This window comes from Xenia sp. Carnegie-2017, unplaced genomic scaffold (assembly GCF_021976095.1).
Source record: "Xenia sp. Carnegie-2017 unplaced genomic scaffold, XeniaSp_v1 HiC_scaffold_14, whole genome shotgun sequence".
NCBI lineage: Eukaryota > Metazoa > Cnidaria > Anthozoa > Malacalcyonacea > Xeniidae > Xenia > Xenia sp. Carnegie-2017.
This window is the reverse complement of record NW_025813447.1, coordinates 8,575,754-8,591,988: the sequence shown is the minus strand read 5'-3', so window position 1 is coordinate 8,591,988 and position 16,235 is coordinate 8,575,754. Positions and strand designations below refer to the sequence as shown.

The window sequence follows — 16,235 nt, the reverse complement described above, 5'->3', positions numbered from 1 at the left end:
AGCAATAATGTTGAAAAGCAAGTGTCCAATATTAATCTTGCAGCATGTGCTTCCATCTGTTCCGTTGATATGTCCATTGCAATTCAATTTTAGTAAAATATTTCTCAACTAATAAAGGAGAATTTTACAAAAATGATCCACGATGTATAACTTTTATAGTTTTCACATTTTCCCAATCACCTATAACTTGATGAAAAGTCTAGTAAAATTTTCTGTCCTCTATTCAAAATTCGTTACCTATATTGATTTCTGCGACCCCCCCCTCCTCCAACAAAAAAAATGACAGCGCGCCATTGAACCATATGCTTGCCCTAGTGATGAATGATAACTTATACAATAAACGATAAGAGCACAATGGAGAAAGTCTTTTTAGTGAAAACATATAAATAGCGTTCAAAAAATTTCGCAATAGTTGCTAAATATAGTAACCTTTAGCCACGGTGCAGCGTTGCAAGCCAATCACAGGGAACGTTTTGGTCATGTGCGCCACGGTGAGCCACGGTGAATGTATTTTGATTGCGCAATAAATACAAGTCATATGAAATTGCTCGATTCTTGTCGACTTGAAAAACGCTACTTCTAGTTCTACTCAGCGATTAGGATCAATGGAAACTTCTAAAAAGATCGATGTTCTTGAAAAGCTCGTCCAAACCTTTCAGCAAGAGAACGCTTGCGAAATTATTTCTGGTGAATTGTCTAACTTGAGACAACACTGTGTTAAAATAATCAACGAGGAAAGGCTTCGTCGTATAAATTCTACTGGCGATATTATGCTGCAAACTTGTTCATTTTCAAAACTGCAGTTCCCTGAAAGCCAAATTGAAAGATCAGGACCCAATGTCCCTGTTAGGTAAGAATTTACATGTATTGGGGTATTAATTTATATTTTTATTTACGTTTGACATCTTGGCCTGAAATATATGATCAATCCGTTAATTTTCAGCTATTCATATTTAGTGTATCATGTAAAATATATGTCTAAAGCTGTCATTATTTTGCATACTCAGTCTGTCTAATGTACGGCCTAAATAATTTTAATTGTTACTGTCTGTTAAATAAAATGTTTTACTTCAATATTAGTCAAAGCTAGTGTTTTAAAATTTAACCCAATCAATAATGTATTATCCTTGTATTCCTGGCATTTTATGTTATCTCTGGTTAAAGAAACTAACATATCATTTTGAATAACTGTTACTTTCTTTCGCGATTTATATAGAATATTGATGCTATAGTAGATGGAATCAATAAGTCGTCTGAATCCTGTTTGACATGCCTAGACTAGTTCCAAATCTTAGACTACCTGCCTGTGACTTTGACTTTATCATGATGTTACCAAATTAACACAAAGAGAAAATAACTTTCTCAATTTCAATATTATTAGTCTATCTTTAACAGTATTGGTTACCCTTATTTATTCTAATGTCAGAGTCAGTCTAGCAGATTTTTTCCCAAGTATAACTTGGTATAACAAAGCAGCCATTGATACTTAAATACTAATTTTTCTTTTAGTACTTTAGCCAATGGGAATTTTCTGTTCAATGCATGTTCTATTGCATTAGTTGGGAATGAGACTCTCTCTATTTACTTGAGATTCCTAACTAGTGTTGAAATGTTTGAGAATGCAAAATACTATTCTACCCATCCTCTCATCGAGTCCCAGCATAAAAATGGAGTCCCAGCAAAAGTCGCTCGCTACGTCACAGGGCCACGGTCAGCCCAGAAGCTGGATCCGCCCCTGCTATGAAGTTACAAACAGGAGATGGAAAAGCAAAGGAAAAATGAACTTAGTAGAAGGAATAGATATAGCATAAAGGCCCTTAACTTTGTCTTAGCCTACAGGCCTCGTAATTAGTAATCTCCTACTGTTCACAGGATGTATAGAGATCTATGGTGACACAGGGAAAGCGTTCAGCAGCTGTAACTTTATTTGCTATTGTTCTAAACTGTGTTTCCCGGAGATGTTTGTTTTCGGTTGCTGCCGACGAGAAATCATCCAAAAATAAATTTTGCCCTCATAACGTTTACCTTTCACAGAAAGTCTCATAGACGTCATTAACCTTTTTACGCTGTTTGACGCCTCACATTGATACATCCCACTGTAGCCAACTTGCACGCTGGGAAACCACAGCGATCCCTCATTTATGACGCAATTCATCTTGTTACCCGATGACATCATTCTTATTCCGTTGTAGAACCATGCGTACGTGATGGGAGGTACACCTTTAGCTTCGCATTGCAATGTCAAGCTGGAATTTACGTCAACTGAAGCGTCTGTGAGTCGTTTAATCCATTGAGTTTCCTCTGTTGAATATAGAACAGCATTACAGAAGAACATCCTTGTCCGAAACAAATGCATTTTTAGTTGCATTGTGTACGGTTTGGAAATATTAAGAAAGGCGGATGGCTAATTTTGACCAATGTCTAAATTTTTTGTTTTCAATATTTTGTACGATTTTCCTAATTGCACTGCGTTTGAAATAAATTTTCAATCTGCATTACACGAGGAAATCTACTCAAATTTAATTTACTGAATTTCTACTGTTTGTAGACTATTCAAGTTTAAATGAAACGAATTTATTACCAATGGATCTTTCCTTAAAAAAATAGATAAGAAATGAATTTCTATGCTGCAGTAGAAAGTTTGATGCAAGGTCTGGTTTCATTGCTCATTTTCATTTAGATCATTTACATTGATCTATGATATTATTCTAAAAATTCATGGACGGTAACCAATCACGTTAAAGTAACCATATAAAGAAACATTAATAAAAAATAGTCTCAACGACTATGTTAAGATAACTTTTCGGAGTCATCCTAACACCCCCTCTCCCCTCCCAGTAGCGGATCTAGGGTGCGTCAAAATAAATTACTGCAGCTCATTTTGGAATACAATAACATTTTTAGGCCTCATTAGAGACAAGTCATCGATAAAATTATATTCTTTAGAAATGCAAAACCAATAGTGATTTCGTGAAAGAATTAAAAATTGAGCAGCTGTAATTTATTTTGACGAGCGCTGAATCTGCTATTGATAACACTTTTGGAACGTCTTTCATGTAAGTAAACATTACACCTTCTCATGTCGTTCGAATAGCAGTTTTTATGTCAAAGATCTGTGAAATTTCTGACAACAGGTTCCTAGTTTAACCAGGTTGCCTTTCCGGGCTTATTGTCGGTGGTGCATTCATTTGTACAAGATAATTTTATTTTTTCTTGGGCATCCATGGATCGCTCAGAGGAAAATTCATGTTAGTCGTCAACTCTTACCTAACATTGTGACTGTAGTGGTTGCCTCGTACCAGTCACCGTAACTATTTCTCGCTCTGCAAACATACGTCCCAGCATTCTTTGCGTCAAAATTGTAAATGACATATTGCCTCTTGTTCGACGTCGTTTTCCCCAGCTCTTCCTTATGGCCCAAACGCGTCAAAGAGACGAGAGGAACAGGTCTAACGAAATATAGTTTATCCATTTCAATGCAAGATTCATTTGGCTACATACAATGAGCTCAAGATTTGCATTTCTGATGAACGGGTTTTGACAGCTTTTTTCGATAAATTTCCCGAATGTATCTTTATAAATAAACCAACCTGCCATGTGCAATGCATTCCAAGACAAATGTTTTCCCTTTAATGGCGTATTTTGGTTCTTTAAAGTCACTGAAGATACCTGGTTCTTTTACTTCGTATCTTTGTTCTGTACAGAAAAAATAAAATCAACATAAGTTGACCTCGACCATTTTCTGTTTGAGGTTTATATGCTCACACTGGAAATATAGTTTTGTTTACCAGTCAGCCGCATTTTTTGGTGTTGGAATCAATTGAAGGAATGCGTTTTCTATGGTGTATCATAAAGTGAACTACGTCATGATGTGTCAGAAAAAAGTTAATTTTATACTGTAAGCAATGGTCAAAACGTGCATGCTTAAGTGTAATTTGCATCTGACAAATCGTTTTCAATCATTCTCCAGAGATCAGCCAGGCGATGGATAAAGCAGCCACATTGGTATTCCAAACAAAAGAACTTCACTAAAATTCTTTTCAATTGGCAAACCAACATGGCGGTAACAAGTCATGCGAAAACGCTCTGTGACGCAATCAACAGCATGGATGCTAGTCATTTAAATTTAATTAGTCAATCACCTATCGGAACTGCAACAGCAAGCTTTAAAGTTCTTATCTCTGTGCGACCAAGCATTGTGTTCCCAACTACGCACACGTAACTTCCCGAGTCGGCTGTTGTGACGTAAGAGAAATAGAGATCGCCGTTGTAACCCACAGTGTAGTGGGGTGCATCTTCCAGAGGAAGGAGTAGGTCGGTATACTGAAAATCTTTCTTTGACCAACGAACAGTTCGCAAATTCCGCGGTTTCATGTTAGGAATTTGACATCGTAGAATTACAGAATCGGCGTTGTTCGCCTTTACTTTTAGAAATGGTTGGGAAAATTTATCTAGAACTGAGTGAATGAGACAACAGTACGAAACAATTAGCTGCATAGCAACGAGAGAGAAATTACCGCAATTGTTAGTGTATATTGATGGCTCATGTGTCATTTTAAGCACGTTTGGAGTAGGTATAAATGAAGGATATTACTTCATCTTACATGTCGATTTGAACACAAATGTAGTATCTTCCTATATTATCCGTTTTGCCAATAAATATAGGATGCTGACACAATGTTTTTATATGATGAGGTTTGTGAAAAAAGACTGATTGACGATAACGTTAATCGTACCGACTGAGAATGCGACGTTAAAGCAAGATATACATAAAACAATAGATGTACATGAAAAGATCAAAAGAAAAACAAAATGTAAAACGCGGACATTAATCACTTAATCTTCTGTGAGTCTATGAGATCATAGCTTCAAACACGAGGTAAATTGATCAATCACAACTAAGTTAAGATAATATATGCACGTAAAAGGAACTCTGACTTTCCATCCCATGCATAGCAGGTATTAAAGCCAATTTTTAAGATAGCCTAACTTACAAGGAAAGTCGAGCCTGGCTGGAAGACTTTTGATCACTCCAACTGGATTACTCGAACGGCAGCGGTAATTTCCACTATCACGATATTCGTCCACTTTCTTCAGGCGAAGACCACCGTTTTGCAATACATCAAAATGATTGCCTTTTAAGGGAGCATCATCCTTCTCCCAGGTCACGGAGGGTGTGGGTTGACCACGTGTGATGCAGTACAGTGATATGTCAATCCCTGCCTGTGCTATGGTGTCTACTGGATTTGAAAGGATCGACGGACCCTCGTAATTTTCTGAAAAGACATGTAAATAATTGCAAATCTGCTTTAATAATATTTTTTTACACACAGTGACACATATTAAGATCTTAATATTTTCCCAACGAGTTTCAGTTGATTTCTTTATATTGTTCTACATTTGCTTCACCAGTGTCACACCACTAACTTGCGCAGCTCATTCGCAATTATGCTTCCTACTTTTTTTTGCTTTCGAGCATTCTGTGTGAGCAATCAAATTGGGATGATTTTAGGAATCGCTTCATTTTCAGTTCATATTGGAGGATTTTTTAGTCCAAAATCAAAAGCCATAATGTGATCACAACACCATCAACAATACAGCTCCGTTAGAGTTGTGGGAATTTCGCGTACTAACTTACAATAGCGAAGGTGGAAGTGGTGAATGCCCTACAGCACAGGCGCGCTCGGGAAGTGACGGTACATGTAAAAGCAATATTGCAATACAAAACAACATTGATACGATTAGTTGAAGATAGAATTTTCTTCAAGAATTAAATGAGTTATATGGGTTTGTTTTGGAGTGTGGAGTAACATGGCTTAAGAAAATGAGTAAACATGTAGTGGATAAGAATTATAAAGATAAGCAAAAGGGTAACAATGGATAAAGATGAACTTTATGAACAGTAAGTCACTCCAGTTCTTTGCTATTTTATTTTTTATAGCAATGATCATCTTTACAAAACGACCTAAGAACAAGACAGATGTGAAGAAAGGAGAAAGCTTCTCACTACAATGTGAAGCTTACTCCAAGCCAGATCTACCTATCCAATATAAATGGTTTCACAACGGAAAAGACTTGGGAAAAGACACTCCAATCCTAAATGTGGCTTCATCTCAAGTAAGTAGAATTTCCAAGATACACAAAAATAACAAGACGGAATATTTCTATGTTGCAGTAGAACCTTGCTCCAACAAGCTCAGCGTTCTTTGTTGAATATTGCATACACTGTTCAATTTTCAATCCCATTGCAAATTTACTCATGTTAGTTACAATCATTGACGATTAACACAAACATGTGCCTCGAAACAGCATTAGTCTTCATTTTGACTATACTTGGATGATAAAGTAAATGGTTTGAACCCGAGTATGTTTGTAGATCGTCCAGGTATAGTCCTGAAGGACTGTTTTGTTGTTGTTGACTGACGTTTCGACAACCGCCAAGATGACTCTGAAGATGACTCTGAAGATGACTACCGCTAAGGTTGTCATAACGTCAGTCAACAACAACAAAAACAGTCCTTCTCAGGACTATACCAACCTGGACGATCTACATTTACAAACATACTTGGATGATGTTAAGAAGATATAAATGGGTCGGTTTGAACAATTCTTTGAATTTAACAGGAAGAGAAATCGAACGTGTGATTTTCTCTCTTCCATAGAGATTAGGGGCACATAAATGAGGCAATTACCCAGCAATATGTGATTTTGAAAATTGTGACTACCAACTGCAATATAAATTGCTATTACATCACGTGTGTGTTGTATTTTCTTATTCTAGCTAAAGACAGCGGAGAATATAAATGTCGAGCCTTTGTCAAGACGAACATTTACAATACAGGAAAAACTTCAACGGCCCTCGTCATTGTAAACGGTAAGATTATTATCCAGTGATCTCTACGTTTTTCTCTTATCCCCCTGAAAAGAGCATGAATTTTGTGTCTTCTTTTCAAAAGTCACTGTCTGAGATATGTATTTGCCAGATCTAAATTTGAGCTTTGTAACTTATCGTTATTATTCCTGGCTGTTTGATAACTCTGTGATCTCAACCTCATATAACAGGTCCTCCAGATGCTCCACAAAATTTAAACATCAATGGAGGATGTCAAAACTTCACTGCTAATCTTGCTTGGACGTTATATCTCAACTCTTATCACACTGTGGACAGAGTCTTCATCCAGTGGAGTGTGATGGAAAATATGACTATGTGGTACAATGTAACGGACAACATGACTGTAAGTGGAAACCTAGAAGGTCGTATCGTGAAGGGACTGAATCCTTACACAGACATAGTTTTTCGAGTGATTGCTGAGAACGTTTATGGATTGAGCGAGCCAAGTAATTACACAAAAGGACAAACGTGCAAAACCCCAGCTGATAGTAAGTACAAAACACATATTAGCTGTTCCCGTCTAAAATGTAGACTTCCCCAAAATCTTTTCACACCCAGGAAAAGGATGTAAAACAGCGGAGAAGAGTTTGCTGTTCGGCTTAAAAAAAATCAAATGAGAAATGTATCATTTCTCATTCAATTGTAGAAATCGACTCATAACTAAAACTAAAACATGAATGTTTTTTTTTCTCGTTTAATTGCTTTAGAACAGTCAGTTTGTCTTACTGGAGTCACTGCCTATTCAGAAATGGCGCAAACCCTTAAAATTAAATGGAAGGTGAGTATACGAATGGACGAAAACATCTCTTGCATGACATGCGCATCTCTTATTTGAAAGACACTGAAATTCTTACAATCACCATGTCTGAAGTAAAGTGATGAATATTACTTAACAAAACTTCAACGTCGGATATTTTTTCGCTGTAAGTCTCTATTGCATCACATGAATTCCAAAAACAACTTTAAAATTTCCGCCTTAAGTCAACTCCTGCAAGCAACAACTTTAAGACTTCTCCTTCCACTTCTCCCTCCGAACCACAACTTTACCAATATTGTTGCAAGGCGGGAAACGTTGTTATTTATATAATTCGAGGTATCAGATTACTGTGGATGTGTAAGTGCGATGTGTTGTATGGTTAGGGTGAGGTGTTAAGACTGGAAAAGCTTAAGAGGGATGGAACTGCCTTTGGTGTCAAGTCAAGGCCTTAGTTTGGAGATGAAGAGGTTTTCGGGGATCCATCATCAAGATCTATAATTCTTGTTAACTTTCTTATTAGTCTGAAAATGTGTTGAGTCAAGACGAAACGTCACTCTTTCAATAAATTTTATAAAACCAAATTTTATATGGCTATGCTAAAAACTATTTGTTGAGCTTTAAAATATATGTTGAGAATCTACAACTTTACATCAATTTATGCTTCAACCTCTTCCAAACCATAATCACCTTACTTTATTCATGTCACTATGAACGACGCCCGCTCTTTCGGAACGAGAGAAAACTAATTATGAACAACTAACGATACATTTCAGGCAGTACCAAAGATTTATGAAAATGGTCCAGGCTTTGGGTACAACGTGAGCTACCGAATAACCGCATCGAAGTGGAAACACGAATTAGTTTATGGAAAAGAGTACATACTAATGAACATGAGCGTCGATGAGCAGTGGGCAATTCAAGTGCAAAGCATAAATGCGAAGGGAAATGGCCCAGAGTGCCCTATTAAAAGATCAGCAAGCGAAGGTAAAGTCATTAAAAATCATCGCATTTAATGGCAACTCGCTCAACTTCTCTTTCCTTCATAACGACAGCACCTACGGTGGCCCCAAAATCGTTCAAGCATAAGGAAATTGGATCCGACTACGTTTTGCTGAAATGGGACTCAGTTCATGGGCCGATCGAGGGATACAAGGTATGTTATGGAAGGGAGTTAGTATACAATTATGATACATGAGAACAAAAATTTGTGACATATTTCAAAATCAGTGGCGATTTTATCATCGCTTTCATTCTTGAGGTCCGTTCGCACTGAAGCTTGAAGCGGCGCTGAAACCGTATGCTGTAACTCGTCCAATTTAGCCTCTAACGTAGTTAGCAAAGCCGTAACGCTGCACTCAGTGTGTACGACATAATATAAAATATAGAAGGCTAAATTGGACGAGTTACAGCATACGGTTTGAGCTCCGCTTCCTGCCTCCAGTGTGAACGGACCTTTAGGAGCGTGGTTTCAACATACTATAAATCACATACATAGCAGGGTCATTGCATATTTTTTACTTTCGCTGGAGTTAAAATTCGCGTACGGCAAATAAAATGAACCATTTCACTTTCGATAAAAATTCAATAAAATCAAAGATGAACTTCGAGCTTTTTCAAATACAAAAAAATTCACACTAAAGAATGAATCGTGATGATCTTGATTATTCGCAGAAATGTACCAATGTGCTGATTTAAAAATTGTTTTAGAAAGAGCAAATACCATAGCGAATGTCCAAAATAATAACGTAATAGTTCTTAAAAGAACTGTTTAAAACCAGAACACTAATTCAATAATTCTAAAAGAACTATTTAAAACCAGAACACTAACCCAATAATTCTAAAAGAACTATTTAAAACCAGAACACTAACCCAATAATTCTAAAAGAACTATTCAAAACCAGAACACTAATTCAATAATTCTAAAAGAACTGTTTAAAACCAGAACACTAATTCAATAATTCTAAAAGAACTATTTAAAACCAGAACACTAACCCAATAATTCTAAAAGAACTATTTAAAACCAGAACACTAATTCAATAATTCTAAAAGAACTATTTAAAACCAGAACACTAACCCAATAATTCTAAAAGAACTATTTAAAACCAGAACACTAATCCAATAATTCTAAAAGAACTATTTAAAAGCAGAACACTAACCCAATAATTCTAAAAGAACTATTTAAAACCAGAACACTAACCCAATAATTCTAAAAGAACTATTTAAAACCAGAACACTAACCCAATAATTCTAAAAGAACTATTTAAAACCAGAACACTAATCCAATAATTCTAAAAGAACTATTTAAAACCAGAACACTAACCCAATAATTCTAAAAGAACTATTTAAAACCAGAACACTAATCCAATAATTCTAAAAGAACTATTTAAAACCAGAACACTAATCCAATAATTCTAAAAGAACTATTTAAAACCAGAACACTAATCCAATAATTCTAAAAGAACTATTTAAAACCAGAACACTAACCCAATAGTTCTAAAAGAACTGTTTTAAAGCTGACGAACTGTGTTTTTCAGGTTTAAAAACAGTTCTTTTAGAATTGCTGGGATAGTGTTCTGGTTTTAAACAGTTCTTTTTAGAACTATTACGTCATTATTTTGACCATTCACCATGGTATTTGCTCTTTTTTAGGGTAACTTTTAAATTTGTCACTACGGCAAAGTTTTTATTTTACTAATGTGCTGATTTGGGAAAGACGACAATGCCTTCAACTGTATCTTTACGAATGTTTAGATAACAAAACAAACGAATACAAAAAAAACATTGAAGGTTCTTTAGAAACCAGGAGGAGCTCCTTTGCTGTGATAAATACCGAACTAGTTTTGCAAAACAACTACCAAATGTCTATAAAAGTTGGTAGTTACATGATTTGAAAACAGTCCAATGCATTAGTAGTTTCAATAGGGTTTTATAGTAAGTAATGTTTCCTGCTTGTTGAGCTTCATTTTAAAATGAACATGAAATACACATAGGAATATTAACGAAATGACGTGCTACGTATTTACACTTACAACAAAACAACTCGCTGTCCATCGAAAAAATATGTTTTTTTCCATGACAATCTTGTCTAAATTTTTATCTGACTCGACATGCCACATTTCTTTCAGCTAAGCTATTGGTACGAAGACGGGAGTAAGACACGCGTAAAACGCGCGGTTAGTTCGTGTGTGGGAGAAAAGAACGCGTGCGTAACCTTTATCAAAAACGTAATGACGACCCAATACAGACAGGGAGACTTGCAACCATTTAAGAACTACACCATGTACTTGCAAGCTTACAACCAAATTGGCCCGGGACCAAAAAGTAATCATATTAAAGTGTCCACAAAGGAAGGAAAACCCGGAGTGGTACATGACGTAAGCGTGACGTCATACGGACGTTATTTGCACGTGCAATGGAAACCACCGATCGAGGCTAACGGTATTATTGTTGGTTACCAACTAAGGATCAATAGCTCTTCCTTTACAGTAGGAAGTCGTGTTCTCGAATATTTATTCAACAAGTTACAGCCCAAGACAGAGTACGTTGTGTTTATAACCGCAGAAACAAACGCAGGCTCAGGAGAAGCCGTTTCAACTTCTGCCCGCACGACAGACATGAGAAGTGAGAAATTATTTTAATAATCATAACCTTACGCAACCTCACGTAACACAAGATAACTTAACACAAAACAACGCAACATCAAAAATATGAAAACATCAAAATGCCCATGGATTCACGCGTGTAATTTTCAAAACCACAAAACGTGTATTTTTACCAAGACGCAAATGGGGATTTTTTTGCTAGCATGACATCAAACATATAATTTATTCTTTTTCGTAGCTCCGGCAGTGGCACGTCCACCAATAGTTGAAGCCATCGACGAAGATAGTGTCAATGTCACCTACGTTCCGAGCTCAAAGGAAGGCGGATACCCGGAAAAATTCTACATTGTTTATAAAGAAAAAGGTCCGTAGTTATTTCCTACGTTAGCAACATTATGTGACACATGTTATGTCGAACATTACCGAAATTGTATGAGTGCTTGATAAACGCATCACAAATCCTTTCGCGAATGACTGCCAATGAATCACGAAGATGCAACGCAATACTTAACCTTTGACAACATCTCAGTTTTGACTTGCGTCGCGTGTATTGCGAAAATTCTTTTGAATTTTTGAGCATAGTTACAATAGTTCCACAAATGCCATGCATATTTGGTCAAATTCATAACTTCAGAAAGAGTTTTTAAGCATCTATTCTGTCAGGGTAGTTAGTTAGAAATCAGTTTTTTGCATATAAATACAAATTCTTTTTTCAACAGGAGAAGATGATAAAAACTTAAAGGATACGGATGCCATCGAAATCAAAAAAAATGGACAAAAATCGTTCATCCAGATTAATGATTTGGACGATACCAAAGTTTACTTGTTTGCAACTGTTGTCACCAACGGTGACTTGAAAAGCAACTGGAGTGATTTTGCTGAAGGACGCACAATTTCCATAAGAGGTAAAGAGCAAGTTTGTCGATTTAGAAAAATGTGGTTCCCTCACAGAACTTTTTAACTGCGCATTCCAATTTTATTGTGCGTCTTATGCACGGATAAAAACTTGCTGAAAAACGGAATTAAACAATGTTATGCTGCCGAATTGTTCGCAGTTGACTATTAACAATGTGGACCCAACATTGTTCGATTCGATGAACAGCATTACACATAGAAAAAACAAAATTCGAAAAAAAAGATCTTTTAACACGAATTCAAGCCATAAACGACGGATACGAATGAAACTTAAAGTTCAAAGTTGTTCCTTGTTTACGAATTGAATTTGAGAATAGAAAATATATTTTTTTCGGATTATGCTTTTTTGTCCGTATTTGATGTATTTACGCATAAGATGTTTTTCATCTTACCGACGATTGCGAATATGACACTAACCTCGTTGCGTTTAGCCATTTACGAGAATAATCATCGTTGTTAGCGTTGTCTAGATACTTAAGTCTTGTAGATACTAAGCTGTGACATTGTTCTTCATTCATTTTTTAGAACTAAAGGACGACAGCTCACCAATATACCGTGAAGTTTGGTTCTACATCATTCTTATCCTCATACTGCTGCTGTTGCTTCTCCTCCTATTGCTTTTGTACCTTCGACGAAAACCTAAACAGACATACAATGGTTTGCAAATATTTCGACTGATGTTGATTGACAATAACTTATCGTTACATGGCAGTGTTTCCACTTTTAAAAAACACGATTCCTTTCACTGTTCTTATTTTTTCTTTCACAGTGGAAATACTGTTACAAAAGGACTCTTAATATCCAACGCGGCCTATAATATAACGCAAGCTCAAATATTTTTGTATCTCGTGAGAATTTTTTCGTAAATACACGGTAGATTTAGAATGCAGGCGCATGAAAACGTAATGGTCAACAACAAAAAAATTCAGGGGAAATTTTTATTTTAGAAATTGTGTAAAATTCGTGTCACACATGTAAGAGTGCAGTGGCGTGGCTAACCCCCAAGTTTGTTCATGTTATGTAAATATTTTGGCGTCAACTCACTGTAAAAACACTAACTTTCTAGAGAAATGAACAACGCTTTTGTGGAGAAATTTACAAAGCACGACTAAACTTGCAGGCTGGCTACGCTCCGTTGTTGCTCTTTCAATACTGAAACAGTGACAATGTAGAAATATCCAAGTAACTAATCAAAACCATAGCAATGCTATGCCAACCGCACCTAAAGGCGTTGTTTTGTGTACATATTTTAGTGAGTGATCGAGAAAGAAAGCGTAAAGTATATGATACACTTGAAATGGGGGATGAACAAACTTTCACGGAACCTGAAGTGTAAGTATTTTTGTAACAGACAGTCCAAACTTCCTAACCTAATAATTTTTCATCAAAATTGTTAATCGAAAGTAGAGGACTATGGCTTGGTTCAGGTCTTCATGAATTAAGAAATTAACAATTTCAACAACTGCAAATTATCAAGCATTGTTTTCAATAACTTCATTGGATTATCACTGTCAGATATAAGTTGGCTGTTTGTTTGTTCGCTAACATTGCGTAAAAGTGTTTCCATTTGATCAAGGCCACATTCCATAACGTTAAGATTTTTCTTAACATGTATTAATTATGCAATCTAATGACAGATTTTTATTAACATAATTAATCAATTATCATGAAAATGTACAACAATAAACAAATTATAATTGTAATACACAAACAATCCATCTCTACCGCATAAGGCAGAAAAAACACTCTAAGTCACAGAGTTATATTTCTGGACCTTGTTGTATATTAATCTACTGTACAAGTATCTAACGCTAAACATATTGACTAATACATAAACTGATCATATAAGCATCTCTAAATTAAATGTAAATTCAATAATAAAAAGACAAGATTATTCAATGTCCTCACTTTCTTATAAAATTTTGCTTGAAGCAAGTCGGTTAACCATCTCAAATCATATTTACAAACCTTTTACTTTTTGAGTAACATGCAAACACCAATGTAGAGAAAAAATCCTTTACCTAAAATGCTTATGTGTTCAAATTTACTTGTCTCCCAACATACAAATGTAAAATCTCCCTCTCATAGTGCCTTTACCCATACTTTGAAATCATTTATTTGGGGCCATTCTTCTGCACATCCACCCTTTCCTACCCATGTAAATCTCACTTTCATTCCTTTGGAGTAAGGCAAGAATATTTTTAAAAAAATATTTCTCCATTGAAGGACCTTTGCACCTCCACAAAGACAAAATGCAAGCAATGCTACTGTTCCACAATACAAAGACCCCTTATTGAAAGACAATGACAGTTTGGAGGAATATGGTGGTTCTGATGACGACTTCTAAACGGCTCTTTTATTGGTGAATATGGAAAGGATAAGGGTAAAAGTATGGATATCTCACAATCCTCATTTGTATAACAGAGGAGAAAATATTTGGAAAAATATGTATCACAATCTATTTTGGAATGGATATAAAATGAATTGAATTAATGCAATTGACTTCGTACTGGGAAACATTGAATGAAGTAGTAAAGGGATTAAAAATATACTTCAAGTTAAAAGATATCACAAAACATTGAAAAGGAAAACAGATTTTGTTAATGAAATGGTCGATTATAAGCACAAAAATTGAGCCAATTAAGTTGAGCAGATCAAGCTTCTGGAAATTCTGGATATAATTTAGAACTGCAGTGTTGTGAACAGATGTATTGATGATAAATGAAGAATTACAAGGAGTTACCAACGACAACTTTCACTTCCTATGTATCTTTCGAGGAACATCTAGACTCTCATGTAAATCACACCTTTTTAAATTATTGTTGAGTTATGAGCATATGGTGGTTAAGTATTATTAATTTACTCTTAAAGGATGATCGTTGTGCACAAACAGTTTGGACGTTATTAAAATTTTCATCAATGGAGGAACTTTTTAATTTCCAACACTCTAGCCTTTTTGCACATGGAACATCTCAGCGTTTATTCAGGCAACTGCTTTAGAGTAAATTGTTCTACATTAAATTACTTTCAATACTACGCGTGAAGAAGCAAACCTTACGTCAGAAGAAACTAGCTATAAGCACATGCTTTTACAACACGTCAACTCAAACCAGGCGCTTTTTAACTCAATTATCAAATCAAATCATAAACACATAAACAGCCTGAATTATCAATTTAAAACAAGCATGAGACGAAAATAATACAAGGAAGTAATACTACTGAAATATTACGTAAAATAAATGTATTTTTACATACCAAAAAGAGCCAACGTCTTCAAAAGAACCGCACTCCGAAGCATCTCAAATCAAAAATCAAAATGGCCTTCAAAAAGAAGGCGATGAGCAGGTGATGCAGGGCTCGGCTCTCACCGTCTCCACGCGTACAGTAAAACAAATTTCCTAAAACCTCCGAGTTAAATATTCTTGAAATACCGAAACCACAAAACTGTGTACATGAATTTTTACCTATATAAATGATATATAAACAGGGAACGTGTGCAGACCTTATTTTGGTTACCGAAGCCATTGATCGCCATTGCTCGGAAAAAAGATCTCATTTTTCAGAGCAATTTGACGATGTTGTTTACTTAAAAAAGCTAAAGCATACTCAGGAAACAAATTTTTAAAAGATATGAACATACTATGCAAGTATATGCCATCTGCAATCTCAATTCTTTTCGTGTTGTTTTCTTGGTCAGAATTTATAAAAATACAGCATGTAACTAACACTTAAGGGCTATGAAAGGTCGGTAACTTGACATGGCGAAGAAACATTTAATAACAGTGTAGTTCATAGCTTAATCATTCTCAAAGCTCATTGCATAAAGAATATTTGTAAATGGAAGCATTAGCAAAAAAATGTTGTCAAATTTAACCGAGGCATGTGCCACGTTTACCTCATGCTAGTTACGGCCATTGAGTTCTATAATAACTCAATGGTTATTATAGAACTCAATGGTTACGGCTCAACCGCCCTGATAACATCGATACAATAATTGGGAAGGAAATGCACTTAGTTGAATATGGGTGGGAAGCAGTTACTAGTGGCTCCACTGTTGTGTGTGTGTGGG

At 35.7% G+C, this 16,235-nt stretch overlaps 2 protein-coding genes and 1 long non-coding RNA gene across 3 annotated transcripts; 2 read left to right on the top strand and 1 right to left on the bottom strand.

Annotated features, from left to right (window-relative positions):
- Positions 1 to 1,900: 1,900 nt before the first annotated feature.
- On the bottom strand, positions 1,901 to 5,440 carry LOC124435203 (contactin-5-like). The gene is made up of 6 exons (XM_046985148.1): positions 5,428 to 5,440; positions 4,995 to 5,276; positions 4,143 to 4,457; positions 3,591 to 3,696; positions 3,268 to 3,449; positions 1,901 to 2,301 (listed from the first exon to the last, which is right to left on the bottom strand). Exons 1-6 carry the CDS (start codon positions 5,438 to 5,440, stop codon positions 1,931 to 1,933), a joined length of 1,269 nt encoding a protein of 422 aa, XP_046841104.1. The 3' UTR covers positions 1,901 to 1,930.
- A 1,349-nt stretch (positions 5,441 to 6,789) lies between these two features.
- On the top strand, positions 6,790 to 7,352 carry LOC124435694. Its single transcript, XR_006945121.1, has 2 exons — positions 6,790 to 6,874; positions 7,063 to 7,352. It is a non-coding gene; the product is annotated as an uncharacterized LOC124435694 (long non-coding RNA).
- Positions 7,353 to 7,605: 253 nt separating this feature from the next.
- Positions 7,606 to 14,513, top strand: LOC124435202 (fibronectin type III domain-containing protein-like). Its single transcript, XM_046985147.1, has 9 exons — positions 7,606 to 7,670; positions 8,423 to 8,633; positions 8,702 to 8,802; positions 10,775 to 11,270; positions 11,490 to 11,615; positions 11,974 to 12,156; positions 12,692 to 12,823; positions 13,420 to 13,498; positions 14,393 to 14,513. The coding sequence occupies exons 1-9, from the start codon at positions 7,641 to 7,643 to the stop codon at positions 14,511 to 14,513; spliced, it is 1,479 nt and encodes a 492-aa protein (XP_046841103.1). The 5' UTR covers positions 7,606 to 7,640.
- Positions 14,514 to 16,235: the final 1,722 nt, after the last annotated feature.

Bases quoted from the DNA above. Each gene is read 5' to 3' on its own strand.
- LOC124435203 (XM_046985148.1), bottom strand. The intron at 4,458-4,994 runs GTAAGTTAGGCT...TCATTCACTCAG, and splicing joins AGCCAGGCTCGACTTTCCTT to TTCTAGATAAATTTTCCCAA. The intron at 2,302-3,267 runs GTAAGAGTTGAC...TATATTCAACAG, and splicing joins CACTACAGTCACAATGTTAG to AGGAAACTCAATGGATTAAA.
- LOC124435202 (XM_046985147.1), top strand. From the start codon at position 7,641: ATGGCGCAAACCCTTAAAATTAAATGGAAG. The intron at 11,616-11,973 runs GTCCGTAGTTAT...TTTCAACAGGAG, and splicing joins CATTGTTTATAAAGAAAAAG to AAGATGATAAAAACTTAAAG. The intron at 12,157-12,691 runs GTAAAGAGCAAG...TTCATTTTTTAG, and splicing joins ACGCACAATTTCCATAAGAG to AACTAAAGGACGACAGCTCA.